The sequence below is a fragment of the Dermacentor variabilis genome, chromosome 8 (assembly GCF_050947875.1).
Source record: "Dermacentor variabilis isolate Ectoservices chromosome 8, ASM5094787v1, whole genome shotgun sequence".
NCBI classification, from domain to species: Eukaryota; Metazoa; Arthropoda; class Arachnida; order Ixodida; family Ixodidae; genus Dermacentor; species Dermacentor variabilis.
The window spans coordinates 168,214,856-168,235,275 of NC_134575.1; the positions used below are offsets into that span (position 1 = coordinate 168,214,856).

The 20,420-nt window shown below is 47.8% G+C and overlaps 1 protein-coding gene across 7 annotated transcripts in view; it reads right to left on the minus strand.

Annotated features, from left to right (window-relative positions):
- The window catches only part of LOC142590715 (beta-hexosaminidase subunit alpha-like), a 254,126-nt gene that overhangs the window by 122,071 nt on the left and 111,635 nt on the right, over positions 1-20,420 (minus strand). For all 7 annotated transcript variants that reach the window (XR_012830233.1, XM_075703140.1, XM_075703137.1 and 4 more), the window contains one exon: positions 13,878-13,964. Coding sequence is in view for 6 of the 7 variants with exons in the window: in XM_075703140.1 (XP_075559255.1) it covers positions 13,878-13,964 (87 nt within the window). In the remaining variant the exon portion in view is untranslated. The remainder of the gene's footprint in view (positions 1-13,877; positions 13,965-20,420) is intronic.

Consider the following 20,420-nt stretch of genomic DNA (forward strand, 5'->3'; position numbering starts at 1 on the left):
CCGGTTTCGGTTTTAGGCGCGCGCCTTTCGTACACCAGTTGGTACACGCCGCGCCGGCTCCGCTGCTCGGCGCGGCATTCATTTTAACGCGACAGCGTTAAGGAGCTCGTGTCTCAGAAAAGCCGGTGTCGTCGGCGTCGGTGTCGGCGGCGTTGGCCGTGAGCGATAAATCCCAGCAGGCACTTCATGAATAAAAAACAACTTGCAAGATGGGCTGGGTGGGAATCGAACCACGGTTCCCGAGTGTGAGACGGAGACGTTACCACTGAGCCACGAGCTTTTTTTTATTTCTTTATTGCCTGACTTTGACAAAGAAAGAACAGCAATAGCAATACACACAACAAAACATAAAAGATACAATCAACACGTCGTATTGACATAAACAGCCTGGTAGGGGGCTGGCTTCGCCACATTAAAATTCATTTAGAGCCATCAACGGCTCCATCCTTGACAGCCACTCGGGGGTATCGCCACCGGCCTTCAAAATCTCAACAAACCGATGGACAGTTTCACGGAAATAAATTCGCGTAGGTCGTGCGTCGGGATCGCAGTAGTATCCTGCCATTCGAGAGCGCCAAATACTGTGGAGGCCAATTAACACTATTAAATCAAACGGAAAACCATCCTCGTTAGTAATGGGTAGATACCGTATCCCATGAGGGTCGAGAGGAAATTGTTTCTTTAACGTTCTTTGTAGTACGTCCCAAAAAAATACCCCTCCCCAACAATGAAGAAAGACGTGATCTAGTGTTTCTGGTTGTTTGCAGATAAGGCAGTGAGATCCCCATGGAAGAAATAAGCCCTTTTCCTGTAAAAACATTTTTACTGGCAACGTTCCAGTGTGCACCTTAAAAAAAAAGGTTTTAACCCCTGGCGCAACTTGCATTCTTTTTACTCTCTTTAACACGTCCCTACCAGGGCCTCCACTGTACAAGGCTCTGTACATTGGCTCCGGCAGAACAACGTCACACAAATCCTTGTACAACGTTTTCTTTTTGACAGTGCATAAATATTCGTCTGAAAACCTCGTTGCAAGGAATCGTACACTTGCGACAACTTCTCTAAAATATCCAAAAATGCCTCCCGTGAGTGTTTCGGTTGAAACAACAAAGTCTGGCAACGCGCGCCCAAGCCTTACTTGGCATGCGGTGCGCAAAAAAGGATCGCTGACGTCGCGAAGGAAAAGAAACCTGTTAACAATCTGCCGCAAAAAAAGGTGTCCCAGGCCCAATCCACCATTCTTGACTCCTCTGAACAAATTTGTTCGGCTGCACCTTTCCCATTGCGCATCCCACACGAAAATGGCGAAGATTCGATGCAGCTTCTGTACATTGAGCCTTGCACAATGTAACACCTGCATTACATACCACAGCCTACTAATAAAGAACAGATTGCACACGGTAGCTCTAGCAAAAATCGATAAGTTCGTTGCTTTCCACCTTTCCGCCTTTCCACGTGTATCATGCGTCTGCGCTGTCCAATATGTCGCGCTATCACGGTAGCATCCTAGAGGTACTCCCAAGTACTTCGTTGGGGTCGTAACCCAGGACACGTTTGCAAAGTGGTCGGGCGTCGATTGCCATTCTCCGTGCCAGAGCCCTAGTGATTTTGCTAAGTTCACTCTGCTGCCTGTGACTTGGCAGAAGTTCTCTACACATTTAATAGCCTCAGTTAAACCATCCCTACTTGTTGAAAAAACCGCCACATCATCCGCATATGCCAACAGCTTGACTTCCGCTGCTTGCAACCGAAAGCCAGGAATTGTCTGTTTTTTCACGATGTTTAAGCACATCGCCTCTATGTAGATGCAAAACAAAAGAGGGCTGAGTGGACAACCCTGGCGTACCGACCGCTGCAGGCTAATGGGTGCCCCCAGACTCTGGTTAACGATCAATCTCGTCGTGCAGTTCCGATACGCCAGGGCGACACCCTCGCGAATAACAGAACCAACGTTGACATGGTCCAGTATGCAAAGCAAAATTTCATGTGCGACACAGTCGAAAGCTTTTTCAAGGTCTAGTTGCAAGATGGCCACGCGGCTATTTGTAATATCGCAGCACTCCAGCACGCATCTTGCTGTGTGAATATTAGTCGTAATAGATCGTCGCTTAATCCCGCACGTTTGATGCGGTCCAACGATTTCCTGGATTACTGACTGTAATCTTCGCGCTAAAACTTTCATATAAATTTTGTAATCCACATTTGTGAGTGCGATTGGCCGGTACGCTGTTACTTGTCGTAACTTCTCTGCTTCGTCAGTTTTGGAGATTAAGACAGTGTGTGATCTTGCATAAGACGGAGGCAATTCGTTAATTTCGTAAGCGTCATTAAACACTAACGTCAATATTGGCGCGATTCCACGCTTAAAATCTTTGTAAAACGCCGCACTTAACCCGTCCGGCCCTGGCGATTTACCAGGATTTAAATTGTCTATCGCCGTTTCTACCTCTGATTCGGTTATTGGCAGCTCTAACCTATCCTTCTGCTCATCGTTGAGTCGCGGCAGTGCCCCAAGGAACTTATCCTTAAACGTGTTCGTGTCGGCAACATGTAAAGCGAACAACGCCTGATAGTACTGAAAAAATGCACGCTTAATATGTTCGTTATCATCCGATAAGACGCCCCCCCATTCTATGTTGTCTATGTGATTTCGACGAGCGTGGGCTTTTTCAATTCCGAGCGCTCGTTTAGACGGCGTTTCCCCAGCAGCTACATGTTCCGCTCACGCCCGGACCAGCGCACCACGGTAAATCTCCTCTTCTATCACTTCAACTTTTCGTTTCGTTTTCCTAATGTCATCGATCCATTTACCTCGCGCTTCGCATTCTTTCTCGAGCAGTTTTGCAAGCATATACCTTAGATTACGTTCATTTAGTTTCTTCTCGTACGCCATGGAACAAGACCGCTCTATTGCTTTTATTTTAAGTTGTTCCTTACAAAGCTCCCACTGTTGCCATGTTTTCAGTTCTTTATTCGGCTCTATTTTGCCGATTTCTTCAATTACGGCACGGTTGAAAGCATCGTCTTTAATCAGCTTGTTATTTATCTTCCACAGTTCCCAGCTAAAAGCACTGCCACGTTTTTTTGCCCCAATCCCGCACTCTACTAAACAGTGGTCTGAGAAAGACACCGGCACTACTTGATAACTGTTGCATTTTGGAATCACGTCCAGCGTTACATAAATGCGGTCTAGACGGGCATGACTTGCACTCTGGAAATGCGTGTACTTCACACCACCCGCGCCTTGCATACACTCCGCCACATCCTCAAGGTTCCATTTGTCTATGATTTGCGACAGTACCTCAGTACTTGCGTCCCTGAACCCACGATCACTAGTCTTATCGCAAGCACTCAGGACACAGTTGAAGTCGCCCATGATAATCAGCTGTTTATCGAAACTGAGACGCTGCTCAACGCTTCTGAAGAAATCGACCCTTTCATGCACAACATTTGGTGCGTACAAACATAAAACACGCCATTCTGTATCGCTGGTGTGAAATCGACAGCAACACACCGACCTGACAAGCACGAGAAATCAGCATGCACGACCAGAGTCGGCAACTTCTTAATAAAAAGGACACAACCAGCAGATGTGCCAATGGCATGGCTTGCAATAGCATAGAATCTAGACGTGAAACGTCGCACCATGCTCCCGGTCTCTTCCTCACCGTGAACTTTACTGAGCCACGAGCTCGATGCTTCAAAGCGGTACAAAAGCGCCTCTAGTGAACGCGGTGTTGCCTTAGAAACGAGCTGTTTCTAAGGCTCAGGCGTGCGTCACTTGCTCAGGCGCACATTTCGTTGTCGCGCCGAACGCTGCGTTGCTCGACGCTCACCGCGTCCGATGCGGGGCGCGTAGTCGCTGCGCCGTAGCCCATAGAGGAGGCAACCTAAAGTTTGCCCGCCCGGCACCAGCGCCGAATGCTCCCCTAGCGGACCGATGGAAGTTTCGGGGGTCGTCGCTGCGCTGGCGCGCGCCCGTGTTCTGTACGGCGGGAGCGCTCGTGCGCGTGGTTCTTGCGATGCCGAGTGCGACCTCATCAGCCAGGAAAGGTGGCACGCAATACTGATGTGTTGTTGATTGCCACAGCAGCCTCGAAGACACGAAAGGTCGTACGCCGCCCGTGAAGTTCTACAGATTTCCTGGGAAGTGGTACGAGAAGGACAGACGACAAGCATGGATAGCTGCAGTGCGCCGAGTCAAGTAAGCCTCATACTTTCGCATTCGCGTGTAATATCTTGAAAGCGGAATAGTCATGTGCCTGTTTTTAGTGCACGGCCGTTTGTTTAGGCGTGTCGCGTTGTTGAATTGTGGTGGCATCCGCCGTTTGTTAGCGGTAAATGCATGCGTGTTGCGCCGCTAAGCTCGACGACGCGTGCTCGATTCCCAGCCACGGCGGCCGCATCTCGATAGGGGCAAAATGCAAGAACACCCTTGTTACCGTGTGCTTTGATTTTTGTGCACGTTGAAGAACCCCCCCGAGGTTAAAATTATCCCTGAGACTCCGCATTACAGCGGGCCTCATTATGATTTCGTGGTTCTGGCATGGTTTTGGCACTTGGAACCCCCGAATTTATTTGATTGCACTGTGCCTTCACTCGCGATCGGCATGGACGAGCTCAAGATAATTATTTCCCTTTTCCAAACGCTGCAACTTAAATTACTAGTTGTGCAGGTAACGAAAGGGGCCGCGCGCTACTTTTGTGTGGTAACAGACCGTATTTAATGCAAGCCGCGGTCGTCGCGTGCGTCGGGAAGCGGCAGATCGGAAAGCAGCAGCTCGAGTCGTGCGCGTTATTTTTGTTGTTTGCCTGCATGCTTTCTAAGTATCTAAGTGTGCAAGTATCATAACTTGTAGTGGTACCACTCTTGTAGAATAATATATGCACACAACCACAGGAACGTTACCTTTGCAAACATATTATTGAGAGTAATTTAATCCCCACAAAAAATAGGCACACATACTGTTTCATTTATATGCGGGCCGCATTTCGATGGGGGCGAAATGCGAAAACACCCGTGTGCTTAGATTTAGGTGCATGTTAAAGAACCCCAGGTGGTCGAAATTTCCGGAGTCCTCCACTACGGCGTGCCTCATAATCAGAAAGTGGTTTTGGCACGTAAAACCCCATAATTTAATTTTAATTTAAATTATAGGCGATGCAGATGGAAGTGGCGCCAAACAGACCAATGGCAATCACAACAGTCTTCTCAGCAGTCAGCACCACCGGGACATGTGCTTTCGTACTGCAGCGACGCAGCTCTTGAGCAGCAGCAAGACACGTGTGAAGCAGACTCCAGAACATGCCTTTGTAAAGTGACGGAACCGTCAAGAAGCAGCCCAATGGATCTGCAGTCATCGAGTAGTATGACAACAGAAGTTCCTGCTGCCAGTGTGACTTATGTTGCAATTGAAATAAAAGTGGCTAAATTTCTGAACATGGTGCGTACCTCTAACTCGACGTCATATACGATCTTGTCGGACACCTGTGACACGCACTTGGCTTTCACTCTCACATCACCGTCCACAATTTGTTCAAAGCCGTACACGTTCGGAAGCAGACGCTCCCCTATCGTGAGGTTGCCGCCACGAAAAAAAGCTGTCGGCGTCGGCAACCTTCTTGAAACCGCACGGCAATCTTTGCATCGCTGTTGCACAAGCAGGCGATCTGCCGCCGTCGAAAACGGAGCGCCGTGAGAACGAGCAGCGAAGAAAAGCGCGAACGGCACAATGCAAACAAAGCGGAGACTACGCCACGACGCGACCGCGCTGCTTGGCGTTTCCACATTGGGGGAGGCGCAGCAGCGCCGCCTAGCCATGGTTTTCTCGTCTATTGTCTTACACCCCTTGGCGGGTCGACGGGAACGCTGTCGCGTTCCACTCTTGAAGGCGAAGCTTAAGCGTCCTCCAATTTTTTTTTCGCTTTTGCTGAACCCCGCGTGGCCTTGGCGTGGAATCGTTTCATTATTCAGTAGAAATGATTGCGAACGACCTCTACAAGACTGCGCCGAATCTTTCAGGTGCAATTTTATAAAGAAAATGGAAGACGTCTTCTGAAATGATGAAATGTTTATTTTGCTCTATATAAATGCTCGTTCCGGGCTTCTGCACTCATCCAAAGTTGTGGCACCAGGTAAGCAGCAGTCATTGCCGTACGAAGCTCTACCGGATGCCATCCGCTGAAAGAAAGCAAATTACAAGCATGTATCATTTTGGTATATTGACCTAACAGGAGTATTGCGTATAGAGGCGAAACGTGCGTAAGTGGTGAATGAGCGGCATTACAGATAAATTCACTTTTACGTGCAGTCGACCAAGAAAGCTTACGGACCACGGCATCTCAGAAAATTCAAAATATACGAGCAGCCTTTAAAGGGACACTAAAGGTTACCAGAAACTCAAATTAAAGTGGTAGAGCAATGTTCTAGAACGTCTAAGGCGTCAATATAATCGCGAACAGAGCTTTAGTAACCGAGAAATTGAGGTAAATGCATAACACTATTTGAGACCCCCCAGCGACTTTCCGGTACTAGCCCGATGACGAAAGGACTCCTCATAATTTGTGTTACTAATACTCAACTACTCGTATTAAAAATATCATTTCATTCGATTATAAGACGGAAAAAAATGCTATTTGTCTACGTCTATTCGATTCTAAGAAAAAATAACATTTTGACGTTGCCCTTCAGTAGTATGGGTGTTCGAAAGGTTTCGTTTTCGCTCGAGTCTGCGCGCTCGACTCTGCGCCGCGCACGCTTTGGAGTTTCAGTAGTTTCGTTATCGCGTCGTGCTGTGAGGGTTCTGCTGGCTCGCGAAACTTTCATTTGGAACAAGCAGCGAGAATGCCACGTCCATGTGATGTCGTGGGAAGCCCTCGTTGCTTTCCCGCTCCGGAGAGCCGGTGTCGAGGCCGCCGTCGTAGTACGCAACGACGCCGGCAGTGCGAGCCCTCAGCAGCAGGTTGCGCTCGTCGGTGCTCAAATCGCTGAAGTTGAGCCCACCATCGCGAGCCAATCTGTCGGTGTCAGGCTCCATTCCGACGAGCGTCGAAGTTAGCGTCATAGAATGAAGTACCAGCTTATGGGCGTCTTGCGCTGGAGTTTGAGGTATAGTAGCGGCGCCTGGTGGCGGTGCGGGAAACGACATCTGGGTCGTGCCAGCTTGGGTCGTATTGAGCCCTGGCTGTGGCGAAGCACGTTTCTAGGCCGAGTTTTGCGTCGATTCGCACATTTTTATGCCCTGTTGCGAGTGCGAAAAGGCTCGTCGCTTCTCATAGACCACGCCGACCACGCTGCGAGCTCGCCGCAGCCTATAGTTTAACGAAAACGGACTCTCCGTGTGCCGTGGGACGTAATGTGGGACGTAATTCGTTTCTCCTTCCGCTAGCCACCATGCTCTCGCTTTCGCTCTGCTGTCGGCTCTGTTTCTGGCCGCGCGTTCGCGTTTTGCGCAGAAAAGCCGTAGCGCCGTCTGCGGACGCCGTTCTACTCACCGATGGCGCAACGTCACTATGAGACCATGATGTCAGTACTCTTCGATCGGAGTGCGGGCGATTTGAACTGCGCTAGAGGTACGCGGACGCTTCAGAACGCATTTTCTCTTAAAATAAGTCTCTCCTTGGCACGAAACAAGCGTTTCGACGTTTCTGTGGTGGTATTTCAACAGTCCACGTTGACTTAATAGTAACCTTTAGTGTCCCTTTAAAAGCAGCCAGTAAAATTGGGCATCACAACGTTGTTCGCATATGCCACAAAAGGCTGGAAATGGGAATAACAGGCTGTGTTTTGAGACTGAGGATATATTCAGCCTTTTGTCAGATCTCTTGGTCCGTAAACTTTTTTGGTCGACTGTACGTTCGCAGCAAGGACTCCTCCCAAACAATGCCATAAAATATGAAGAAAACATCCGATTTTCAAGCATCCCTCGCTTCCCGGGCATTATTTCCTGCACTTTAATAGCGCGAATACACGGGTGACTGCGCGTTTCCAAAACAACTTGGCCTCAGTCGACGCGATGGTACGCCAAGTACACAGAGGTGGCTAGAACACAGGCTCAGCCAGACCATGTTACACGCTCGTAGAATGACTTCTAGTCGCACTCAAGACAGATTCGTGGGTGCAAAGCCTGTTTTCAATCGCTTAGAATACATAGATATCAAGTTCTTGAGCTCCTCCGTGTTATCCTTTAAAAACGCGTCCTGCGGCGCAAGCAACACTCCCGTGTTATCACTCTCGGCAATAGCTCGTCGCGTTTTCGACAAGCGTGAGTACCGAAATAAGGTATATGTTGTTGCAGGGCTATAAAATGCGTCACAAGCTTGTCCCACTAAAATTCAGTACACGCAAAACTAACTCACTATGTCCGGCTTGCTTTTTTGCTAACAGCTTCAGAACGCCAGGCGCGGCGAGCATGCCTCAAGATATTCCAAAAAGTTACTAAATGGATTACAACACTTTTTCGGGTCAGAGAATGCGTCACCAGCTTCTACCAATAAGATTAATTACACGCGAAACTAACTGCGGCGCACAGCCGAGCTGCTTTTCGCTAACTGCGCCACTGACCGCGGCTACTGTGCTTGAAAACTACCCCCAAAAAAACCGAAATTAGTTACAATAATGTCTGGGGTCAGAGATAGCGCCAAAGCTTGTCCCGGTAAGATTCAGTACACGCGAAATTGCGTCACAAAGCCAGGTGCGGCAAGCGTGCCCAAAAACTACCGAAATAAGTTTTAATTATGCTTGGGATCAAAGAAAGCGTTGCAAACGTCTCCCAGTACGAATAATTAACTCAAATTAAGTAGGCTTGGATGGTGGAGCTGTTTTGCGATAACTGCGTCGCTATATAGGTTCAGTTTTGTGCAGTAAGCCTAAATGTGCTTGAAGTGCGTCACGGACTGTCAAACAAAATTTCTTACCTTGTTGTAGTCCAGTAGTGCATCTGTGCCGTGCCGAAATGCAGACGGAACACAAAAGAACGCCGGAACCTAAAAAACGGACTACATCCAAAAAAGACGGGTCACCGAGCACGCGAGCTTCACATGCGCAGCCGGCCTCGCTCACTCCTGCGGCTTGTCTGGCGCGTGAGGCAAGGTAAATATACCTGGTAGCGAAGCTTCCATAGGAGCCCATACGTTCAAAACGTGGCGGTCCATCGGCGGTTCATGGGGCTTAGCACCATCTGTATGTGGTGGGAACACTTGCGGCGGAAGAAAAAATGATGTGACGCCATGTCCGTTATAAGCAGAAGTGACATCATTTTGTTCTCGAAGGCGCGAAATTTGTTTTGTTGGCCTGCTTTTGGAGCTATATATTCAGATGCCCCGCCATTCGACTTGATGGGCGTTTAGAGCTTCCAGCGCGGAAAACGATACAGGAAAAGCTGCCCGTACGGTTGTCGAAATCGCACCCCTGGACAGAACGTACTTTCCTTCGAGGCCGACGAAAGGTTTAGGTGTAGAGTGCTGATCCAATCGTCGGACGCCAAGCCCATCGGCCGGCGTAGTCGCTCGAGAACAACTACACAATTATCTGGGGGTCGTAACTCACTACTTTTGACTGCACAGATTAGGAAGCGATGAAGCTACCCGTGCAGAACGTGCAGCGGTGGCGTAGAGGTAGAACACCCGCCTCGCGTGCAAGAGGTCGGTGGTTCGAATCCCGGGCCCAGCAATTTTCCACGGGATTAAAAAAAATCCGCGTGTTCATAAAATTGCGCAAACAGGCCTCGCGTGCGGCGTGATCCCGGTGACCAGAACCGGTAACGCACTCCCTCACCAGAGCAGGATTTGCCACCCTGGTGCAGTACTTGGCCACAACCTCCTTTATGAACACAACAATCAAACCCCGGCCCTCAGTCCCCAGCAGCTGCGAAGCAACTGACCACGGCGGCGGTCAGACCTGCGACGCAGCAGAGGGTGGTAAGAATCGCTGGCTCCGGATAGGCCGCCGTTGGAATATGAACCTGGCAACGTTCAACGCTAGAACGGTATCTAGTGAGGCGAGTCTAGCAGTAGCTCCGGAAGAGGACCTTAGTGTTGAAGCAATGAACGACACTCTTGTGGGCATCGTTAAGGGGTGTGCAATGGAAGTCGGTGGTAACTGCGTTAGGCAGGATACCAGCAAACTATGGCAGGAGACGAAAGATCTGATCAAGAAACGCCAATGTATGTAAGCATCTAACCCTACAGCTAGAATAGAACCGGCAGAACTTTCGAAGTTAATCAACAAGCGTAAGACACCTGACATAAAGAAGTATAATATGGATAGAATTGAACATGCTCTCAGGAACGGAGGAAGCCTAAAAACAGTGAAGAAGAAACTAGGAATTGGCAAGAATCAGATGTATGCATTAAGAGACAAAGCCGGCAATATCATTACTAATATGGATGAGATAGTTCAAGTGGCTGAGGATTTCTATAGAGATTTATACAGTACCAGTGGCACCCTCGACGATAATGGAAGAGAAATTATTCCAGAGGAATTCGAAATCCCAAAGGTAACGCCGGAAGAAGTAAAGAAAGCCTTGGGAGACATGCAAAGGGGGAAGGCAGCTGGGGAGGATCAGGTAACAACAGATTTGTTGAAGGATGGTGGACAGATTGTACTAGAAAAACTGGCCACCCTGTATACGCAATGCCTCATGACCACGAGCGTACCGGAATCTTGGAAGAACGCTAACATAATCCTAATCCATAAGAAAGGGGACGCCAAAGACTTGAAAAATTATAGACCGATCAGCTTACTGTCCGTTGCCTACAATCTATTTACTTAGGTAATCGCAAATAGAATCAGGAACACCTTAGACTTCTGGCAAGCAAAGGACCAGGCAAGATTCCGTAAAGGCTACTCAACAATAGATCATATTCACACTATCAATCAGGTGATAGAGAAATGTGCGGAATATAACCAACCCTTATATATAGCTTTCATTGATTACGAGAAAGCGTTTGATTCTGTCGAAACCTCAGCAGTCATAGGGGCATTACGGAATCAGGGTGTAGACGAGCCGTATGTAAAAATACTGAAAGATATCTATAGCGGCTCCACAGCCACCGTAGTCCTCCATAAAGCAAGCTACAAAATCCCAATAAAGAAATGCGTCAGGCAGGGAGATACAATATCTCCGATGCTATTCACAGCGTGTTTACAGGAGGTATTCAGAGACCTGGATTGGGAAGAATTGGGGATAAAAGTAAATGGAGAATACCTTAGTAACTTGCGATTCGCTGATGATATTGCCTTGCTTAGTAACTCAGGGGACCAATTGCAATGCATGCTCACTGACCTGGAGAGGCAAAGCAGAAGAGTGGGCCTAAAAATTAATCTGCAGAAAACTAAAGTAATGCTTAACAGTCTAAGAAGAGAACAGCAATTTACAATAGGCAGCGAGGCACTGGAAGTCGCAAGGGAATACATCTACTTAGGGCAGGTAGTGACGGCGGATCCGGATCATGAGACAGAAATAATCAGAAGAATAAGAAGTTTGCAGGGACGGCATGACCACAATTAGTACATGACCGGGGTTGTTGGAGAAGTATGGGAGAGGCCTTTGCCCTGCAGTGGGCGTAACCAGGCTGATGATGATGATGATGAACAGCTATGTCTTACCAGTACTAACGTATGGGGCAGAAACCCCGAGGCTTAAGAAAAGCGTTCTACTTAAATTGAGGACGACGCAATGAGCTATGAGAAAAAGAATGATAGATGTAACGTTAAGGGATAAGGAAAGACCTGATTGGATGAGGGAACAAACGCGAGTTGATGACATCTTCATTGAAATCAAGAAAAAGAATTTTGCATAGGCAGGACATGTAATGAGAAGGGAAGATAACCGATGGTCATTAAGGGTTACGGACTGGATCCCAAGGGAAGGGAAGCGTAGCAGGGGGCGGCAGAAAGTTAGGTGGGCGGATGAGATTAAGAAGTTTGCAGGCATGGCATGGCCACAATTAGTACATGACCGGGGTTGTTGGAGAAGTATGGGAGAGGCCTTTGCCCTGCAGTGGGCGTAACCAGGCTGATGATGATGATGATGAAGCTACCCGCGCCTCCAAATTCAGACAAACTTCGACAAGCAAGAAAGCACAAACTGTTAGAGGGGCGTATTTCAGCAGGTGAACTTTACGAGTGCGCCTTTCTGCCCATTTCAAGACGTGCATTGCATTGCGAGTGATAATGGCGTCAACGCTTCCTCTAACGATGGGCGCTGAAAATAAATGCATTTATTAATAATAATAAAATGGAATAAACTTGAATTTCCTAACTGGTCAGGAATATATAAAATTGACCAGGAATTTTATTTTCGTTGCATGAATCTAACTGTGTCTCACTTGAATAAAAAAAAAACGCTTTTTTCTTTCCCAATGTTTGTTCCTTCCAAACATAGTTGTGCTTCAATCGCTGATCCCATAACCCCCCTAGCTGATGTCGGTGACAATCTGTACTGAACCGCTTTTCGCCCGAAGCTTCGCGACCTATTTGGATCGACCTTGCATTACGTATGCACGGGCGTCTGGCGTACCGCTAGCTTGTTGCTAGGCAACGCAACAAAAATAATTTGCAACGTAGAAGTTCATTTACACGCAAAACTTTTTCACTTTTAGTGAGAAAGAATAAAAACAATGTTGTCTGTAAGTTTATTTCACATTCTTTTTTTCTGATGCTCGCGTCAACTAACGGATGGAGTTGAAACTAGGCGTGACGTGTTTCCTGTTGCCAGTTTTTGAAGAGTGTCCCCGTTTGTTGAATTTCTTTTTCTATGCGAGTACTGCGAATGTAAGCTATGGTGTTTTACGCAGAGGTGCAAGTTGGCTTTGCTGCAGTGCGTTTTCGGCGCTAACGGACAAATCAGTGAGACATGGAAAGCTTCGCTTAAATAAACATCGGTGTTCCACATAAAGTACGTATCATCCACAATAGTAGCCCATTTGCTATGGCATTGCACTTCGGTGCTTCAGGTCGTGAGTTCGTTCCTAGCTGCGGCAACTGCGTTTCTATGCGTGCGAAATAGAAAATGCTGCATTACATTAATGTACCGCAGGTGGTCAAAGTTAATCTGGAGTCCTCCACTATGGCGTACCTCATAATCATATCGCGGTCTTGGCACGTCATACCCCTCAATATAATTAAATTATTCCACGGCATGTTGCCCGATGTTTAAAAAAGTTGCACTTTCGCACAAAAGCAAAACAATAATTGCCATAGGTAGCTATTAGACACTGATACGCAGTGTGGTTAGTAGTTTTATGAGCTGCTTAATCTGATTTAAGTAGTCACTCAATACATAAATTAACAAGCAGGGTTTGACGCGCGCATAAGCAAATATGAACACATCTCACTCGATCACCTCGGACACTCGCCGTCATAACGTTGACGTGGTGAGGAGTGGCAGCGGCGAGCGAATTAGCTTTCGCGGAGGGCTACCGCTTCAACGCTGAGCAGGCGCACGAGAACACAGCGCACACGAAGCCGTCAGCCATTTAGGGTCGTCTAGCCTTCGGACCCTCTGCTCAATACCTTCAAGATAGGATGCACGCGACCTCGCTTAGCCGCGTAATGCGCAGCTGGAATTGAAGCGGAGACGCTCTACGCTGCCCAGTCACCCCTCGCCCCCCTTCCCCACCGCAATCCAAGCGTTGGCACCATTCCCGCCTTTCCCCTTTGCGCGGGCGATGAAACGCTACCGGAACAAGCCTCCGTCTTTCTCGGCTCTCTCTCGCGTGCTTCCCTCACACCTACAGCATATGGCCCGTGGCGGGGATCTTATCCTACTTGGACTTTGTAAGGAACCTCATGGCGATGCCGACAATGCCGGCGGAAATTCGCCTGGAGGGTCCACGTAACTGCTATCGTAATAAAACAAAAATTGGTGACCCACCTCTGAATGTAGTGCTCCTCCAGTTTGTCGAAGCGCGATGGAAATCCCATTCTTCGCATGAAGCTCGTGATGTTCGGGTTAGACTGCCTGCACGCGACACGAGACATTATCAAGACGTTTTTGCACATCACCCTCCAGCACAAATATTCATGAGTTTTCAGATGTCTTCAGAAATAGTCAATTTGTTGCATGAAAACGTTGGACAATTTTTGAAGACGATGATCAGGAATTTCTTATCAGTGAGTCGTTGTTCAGAAAAATAGGTTTCTTGTTCCCCAGCTGGCGCAGATGGGCTATATTGCATCGTCTGCAAAGATAGCTTATCATAATCGTCTTTTAGGCAAAACCGGCCGTTTAGGATGCATCATAATATTGACGAGTATACTTTGATAAACTATGCATCTGCACAACGGTCATTTAAGGACTATGTCTAGCTGAAACTAACCATCAACAAATAACACTCACGTTAAAATTTTATTGGCATTTCACCGGCACTGCTGTGGCAGAGAATGCTCTAGCGGTAAAAAAAAGGTGATTGCGAAGAGGCCACAATGAATATGGAAACTGATATGAGAGGGAATGTAGAGATGTCACCATAATTTTTGCGACACCTGCACATGCAAATCGCTTCCCTTCGGATATCATTGCAGGGATTCTCAGTGCGAACATGGTTCCGTACACAACATGGCATTATTATTTGAATTGCTGTTGGCTGGTCTGTTCCGTCATGAAATTATTAATTAGCCAATTTTTTTCTGTGAAAAGCAAAACAAGCATACGTTTTATTTAACGAAAAAGATTTGTTTCACGCACATATTCGTGCCAAGTCACTTAAGGAGCTCTACTTCTAAACCTAATATACAAAAATGAATGTGGCGTGCAACGCAAATGTATTAATTGAGAAAGCATTATTGTGCCTCGAAGAAAGCACACGTCGGCTTATAGCGGCGCTTCTAACGACGGGAATTTGTAAAGCAATATACCTGAGATAAAACTTTGAAAGTACGTTTCTGACCACATTATATAAAGACATGTACAATCTCTTGAAATCAGTTTGCTGCCTAATATGCATATTCCAGATTTGTGCACGTACGTATAAGCACTATAACTAGACCAGCCCGCCATTTTTCTTTATTCTAGTTATGCTTGTTGTGCTACTAATGTCATATATATATATATATATATATATATATATATATATATATATATATATATATATATATATATATATATATATATTATCCCAGTTGAAAAGGACCAACAGAGGTAGCCTTGAGTACTACAGAAATTTTTGTTGTACAACAGGATTTTTCTGTAGTAACTAGAGATTCCTGATGGAGCGACAGACTTTTCTGATGTACAACAGACATTTCTTGTTGTGACTACAGAAGTACACTCTGTCGTATGTCTGTTGTTACTACAGAAAGCTGAAGCTCTACAACAGATTTTTGTAGTACTACAGAAAAATTTGTCATCACAACAGGTACCCTGTTGTGCCAGCAGAAATGTTCCTAAAGTAACCCGACAAACTTCTGTAGCGCTACAGAGAGCTGTTGAAATACTACAGAAAGCTATTGTGGCAACAGACCCCCTATTGTCACAACAGAAGTGTTCCTGAAGTAATGCGGCCAACTTCTGTTGTACTACAGAGAACTGTTGTACGACGGAAACCTATCGTCGCAACATGTACGCAATGATGACAACCAAAGTGCACTGACATTATGCGATGCGACAAGCTTCTGTAATATGCTAATCGAATTAGGACTCAAGGTTGTTTCAGTTTGCCAACTTGCACAGGGATGTCACTCATTCTTAGTAGGCAGCTAATTTATTCCGTAGGTTAAGTAAGGAATAAATATCAGCAAGTCCGGGATCTGTATGAAAAGCCAGCGCGCCAACTTTCCGAGGCATATGACTTCTGTCTGAATTTTTGCAAAACTTTAGTCATATATTCACGGTAGTGCTGATCATACCCGTAATGTAATACTGAAATACACGAACGCAATAATCTAATTGATTAACTATCGATGTCAGTTCCTTTTTATGGGATTTTACGTGCCAAAACAACTTTCTTATGATGAGACACCCCGTTGGGGACGACTTCGGAAATTTCGAGCACCTGCGGTTCTTTAACGTGCACATAAATCCAAGTACACGGGTGTTTTCGCATTTAGCCCCCATCGATATGTGGCCGCCATGGCCGGGATTCAATCCTGCGACCTCGTGCTGAGCAGCCCAACACCATAGTCACTGAGTAACCACGGCGGGTGATGTCAGTTCCTGCAAAATAAAAGTGTGCATCGAATTCTCGGCCACTTGCAGTGAAATTAAGCTGAATATGCATGGCGTTCCAAATGTATCGAATGGATAAGACGAAGCATTGAGCAAGAAAAAGTTCTAGGCGTATGGCACTCCGATATATATGCCAGACTCATGCACACAACACACCGAAGCTTCACGAGCGAACTGCCACGCGATTTTTGAGAAGTTTAGCAGGAGTCTGTTTGCTGACTGTTTTTAGTGATGAATCATTACCGATGTCCTGACCGCACGACGACTTCATGGCGCCTACATAGGCAGCGTTGCAGAACACTGCCGTGGTCTTTCTCCGCGGCAGCCGAAGAAGCTCATAGCTGACATTTAACAGGGCCAAAGCTGCCCACCACAATGTAGTCCCGGTTACGAAAGCGGTAGCGGCTTCGGTCTACAGGAGATATCGGCTACAATGTCTGCTCACCTCCATCCACCCGGACCTCCAGAAGAGATCGCTCCACGCTCATGCGCTTGCAGGCTGGCTGCACCTGGACTGCTGCTCGGCTGTACGCCAGGGGTCGCGCCGCGTCACCTGCCTGCAAGAGGTGCGGGAACTCCGACGCTCTGGAGCAACTTCTCTGTGCATGCCCACACTTGGCGCCCGAACGATCCATAGTGATCAGCACATACATACGCCACAGCCTTTCAGCAGCAACAGAGACTGGCTTGATGTTCCCAGTGTGTCCTCGGCTCCCCTAATTGCGAAAGCGGCTGGAGTTTGTGGATTTCGCTGGGAATCGCCACACTGTCAGCGCCAGCTACAACGCTGGCCACTTTGCTGAGGACTACCACCTGTCGCGTATAGTGGAGTCTATAAGGCCTCATCTTCCCTCTTTCTCTATGCTCTTTCACGTCCATCTCCTCTGACGACGCTTCGCCGTGCACCATCATGGGTTGCAGAATCAAGCGTCTTTCCCTTCTTTAGACGTGGAGGTGGCGGCACAACATGACGTGAAAAACAAAAATTGCCAGTTCAGATGGAAGGGCGGTGCACCGAATGAGATAGGAAACGTCGCGAACGCACGCGACAGCGAGTGTTCTAAAAATAGGCGGGTCCGACTGATGCAAACACGACGTACGCCTTTCTGGCAAAATTTCTGGCGCCCGAGAGTCAACTCGGACACCACTTGAAATTTTCGAGTTTAGTTTTGGACCAACATCTTACCTGGTACGGCCTTATTCTTTAGACTTAAAAAAGAGAGAAAGAGAGAGAGAACAAGGTTAGAAAAGGCAAGGAGGTCAACCAGACGAGCACTGAGTTTGCTACCCTATCCTGGCCATAAGGGAAAGGAGGAGTACAAATAGGAAAAGAAGGAGCCAGTGAGCACTGAGAGCATGTGGGATGATGCAAAGGGACACTATATAAGCGGTCTCTTAAACCGGTGCACTTCAAGTAGTGTACTAGTGCGCGAATCGCATTTAGTGCTAGTGACGCGCGTGGCCACGGTCCAATCGAGTATCTTTGACTGACACAACGGCCTGGAGTCTAGTCGGTTTAAGGTTGCCCTGAGAGAGAGGCGTTGTACGTTGTAGTGTGGACAGGTGCACAATAGAGGTTCGATGGTCTCCTCGCACCTACAGGTGTCGCACATCGGGCTGTCGGCGATTTTTATACGATTGGTGTAAACGTTCGTCAACGAACGCCCCTCCCAGCCACAAGCGGCACAGCAAGGTGGTTTCACCGCGGGAAAGGCAAGATGTCAGTTGTAGCCATAGCAATGGGCCCAGCTGGTGCATTTCGCAATTGAATTCACTTCAATTACGGAATGCTTGTGACTTTTCTGCGTGCAAGCAGACGAAGTTCCCTGGCAGCGTCCATCCGCGCCAAAGGTACTCGACGCGTCTGGGCGTCTTCGCGGGCAGACCGGGCAGCCCTGTCAGAAAAGCCGCTGCTGACGATGGCACAGGGAGGAGGCATTTACTGAAAGATTATCTTGGTGCCATATTTCCAGTGCATGGTAGTGTACTTCCTTGATGCCGGATATCGTCTGATCGTAAGTTTTGTGATGCAAAGAAGATTTCATATTGCCTTAGAGTTACAAAATATGAACCATTTCTGTGCCGGCTCTTCGGTGACGTAGATCATAGCGGCATGTAGGGTGGAAGGTCGTTGTGAACGCTCACCTTGGTTAAACTCATGTGGGAATTCTTTTTGTTTGGTTTAAGTGCGTGCTTGCTCGACTTCTCTGTGGCCTACTCTGTGTTTGTGTATCTGTTGCATTGCAGTGTGTTGTTGGCTCGCAACCGGGCCGCTTCCAGAGAGCGCCTGCTTTGGGGAGACGCTGGGCGGACGCTGTTCGGCGAAAAAGGGAGGGGCAGGGGTTCTCGCGCACTGCTTCTACAGCGAGCCGCTGTAGTGGCATCTGTAGAAGGGAGTCTTTGGGGAGTGCCTGGGTCAGGCCGAGGCGGCGCGGGCGGCTCGGGTGCTAAGAGCGGCGGCCACCGCCGGTGCGAGTTACGCAGCCTGGAAACATGGTCCCGTGGCTGGGGGTGAGCATGTGCGCGGGCGCGCGTTCAGTGTGGTCTGAGACGTGAGAGACAACGGGCCGATCTCGTCATGTGTCCTATCGAAGCGACGGACTGCTCCGAGGCCTTTGTTCAGCCTCATTCGTTAGTATTAACTCGTTTACCTGGTTTAGTATATTGGGAGAGGTTCCACTGCGGTCTATGACGTGAGAGACAACGGACCGATCTCGTCATGTGCCCAGTCGGAGCGACGGACTGCTCCGCGGCCTTTGCTCACCCGCATTCGTTAGTATGAGCTCGTTTACCTGGCTTAGTATATACGGAGAGGTTCCACTGTGGTCTGAGACGTGAGAGACAACGGACCGATCTCGTCATGTGCCCGATGGGAGCGACGGACTGCTCCGCGGCCTTTGCTCACCCGCATTCGTTAATATGAACTCGTTTTCCTTGTTTAGAGGTTCCAGTGTGGTCTGAGACTTAAGAGACAACGGACCGATCTCACGAATTGCCCGATCAGAGCGACGGACTGCCCCGAGGCTTTTGTTCAGCCGCATTCGTTAATGTGAACCTTCATTCCTTGTTGAATATATACACACTGTAACCGCTAGTGTCTGCCTGTAAATCAGTTCAAATTATTGACATCTGTACTGAAGGCGCTGGGCAGTGGGCATGGTGCTGGTGTGCTGGTGTCAGAGAAGAAGGCAACGAGAAGTGCTGGCTTCCCCGTTACGATATAGCGCCGACCTGTTTAAGCCTACCGCTGCAACCTATAACTAGTGCTGTTGGGCGAACACCCCCGTTGCACATCCAGCATCTTTAGTGCCGGAATACCGAAGCACAGAACAGTGCAGAGGCTTAGGAAGAGTCGAGAGCGAACTAAAACACCAAGAAAGAAGAACCCAGCGGAGGGAGAAAGGAGAAAAACTTGCTGAGGGCTGCAAGTTCTGGAGACTTACTTGAAGTCATGTGTGACAATTTGAATTTTACTGTAACCTGCGTGGCTCGAACGACGAATCTGGCAGTTGTGGGGGAAAAAATAAGGGCGGTAAGAGCTCTATCGTATATGAAATGTATGTATCCATTGAATGTGAAACTCTCGATACCTAAGGAATTAGCAGAATCAATATTAACATATGACATCACTCTCTATGGCTGCTGTTCTGAAAAAACAAACACAACATTAATGCGTAAGTAAAAGAATAGTAAAACGCATAAATTATGGGGCTGCACTACACTAAGTTAGTATAAAATAGAAATGATATAGGGGACAATGAGAAACTTTGTGCATTCACAGAAAGTTCTTTCGTGGAAGAGCAGAAGGAAGATGAGTCACTGGGCAATGCTTCGTGCCAGGCGGAAGAGGGTTCGCACGGCATAGTAACCAATGGTCAGTTGCTTTATGACAGGAAGCAATTAGATGGGAAACAGTGCCTTCAATTAGTAGTACCAAAGTAGCGCCGAGCCGAAGTGTTAGAGATAGCATACGACAGTCCTTGCGGTGGTCATTTCTCAGAAAAAAAAGACAAAAAACTGCATTAAAGAGGCCATCATTTTGGCCATCATTGGGGTCTGATGTGAAGCGTCATTGCCAGAGTTGTCAAGGGCATCATGTTAATGCGCGTAAGGTGAAAACCGGCCAGGTGCCCATAACGCCGCTTATCAGACCGCAGACACCTTTTGAGGTAATTTACCTTGACTGCATAGACCCCCTTGAGCCAGCGTCGTCACGCTGCCATAAATGTGCTTTAAGTGTGGTGTATCTTT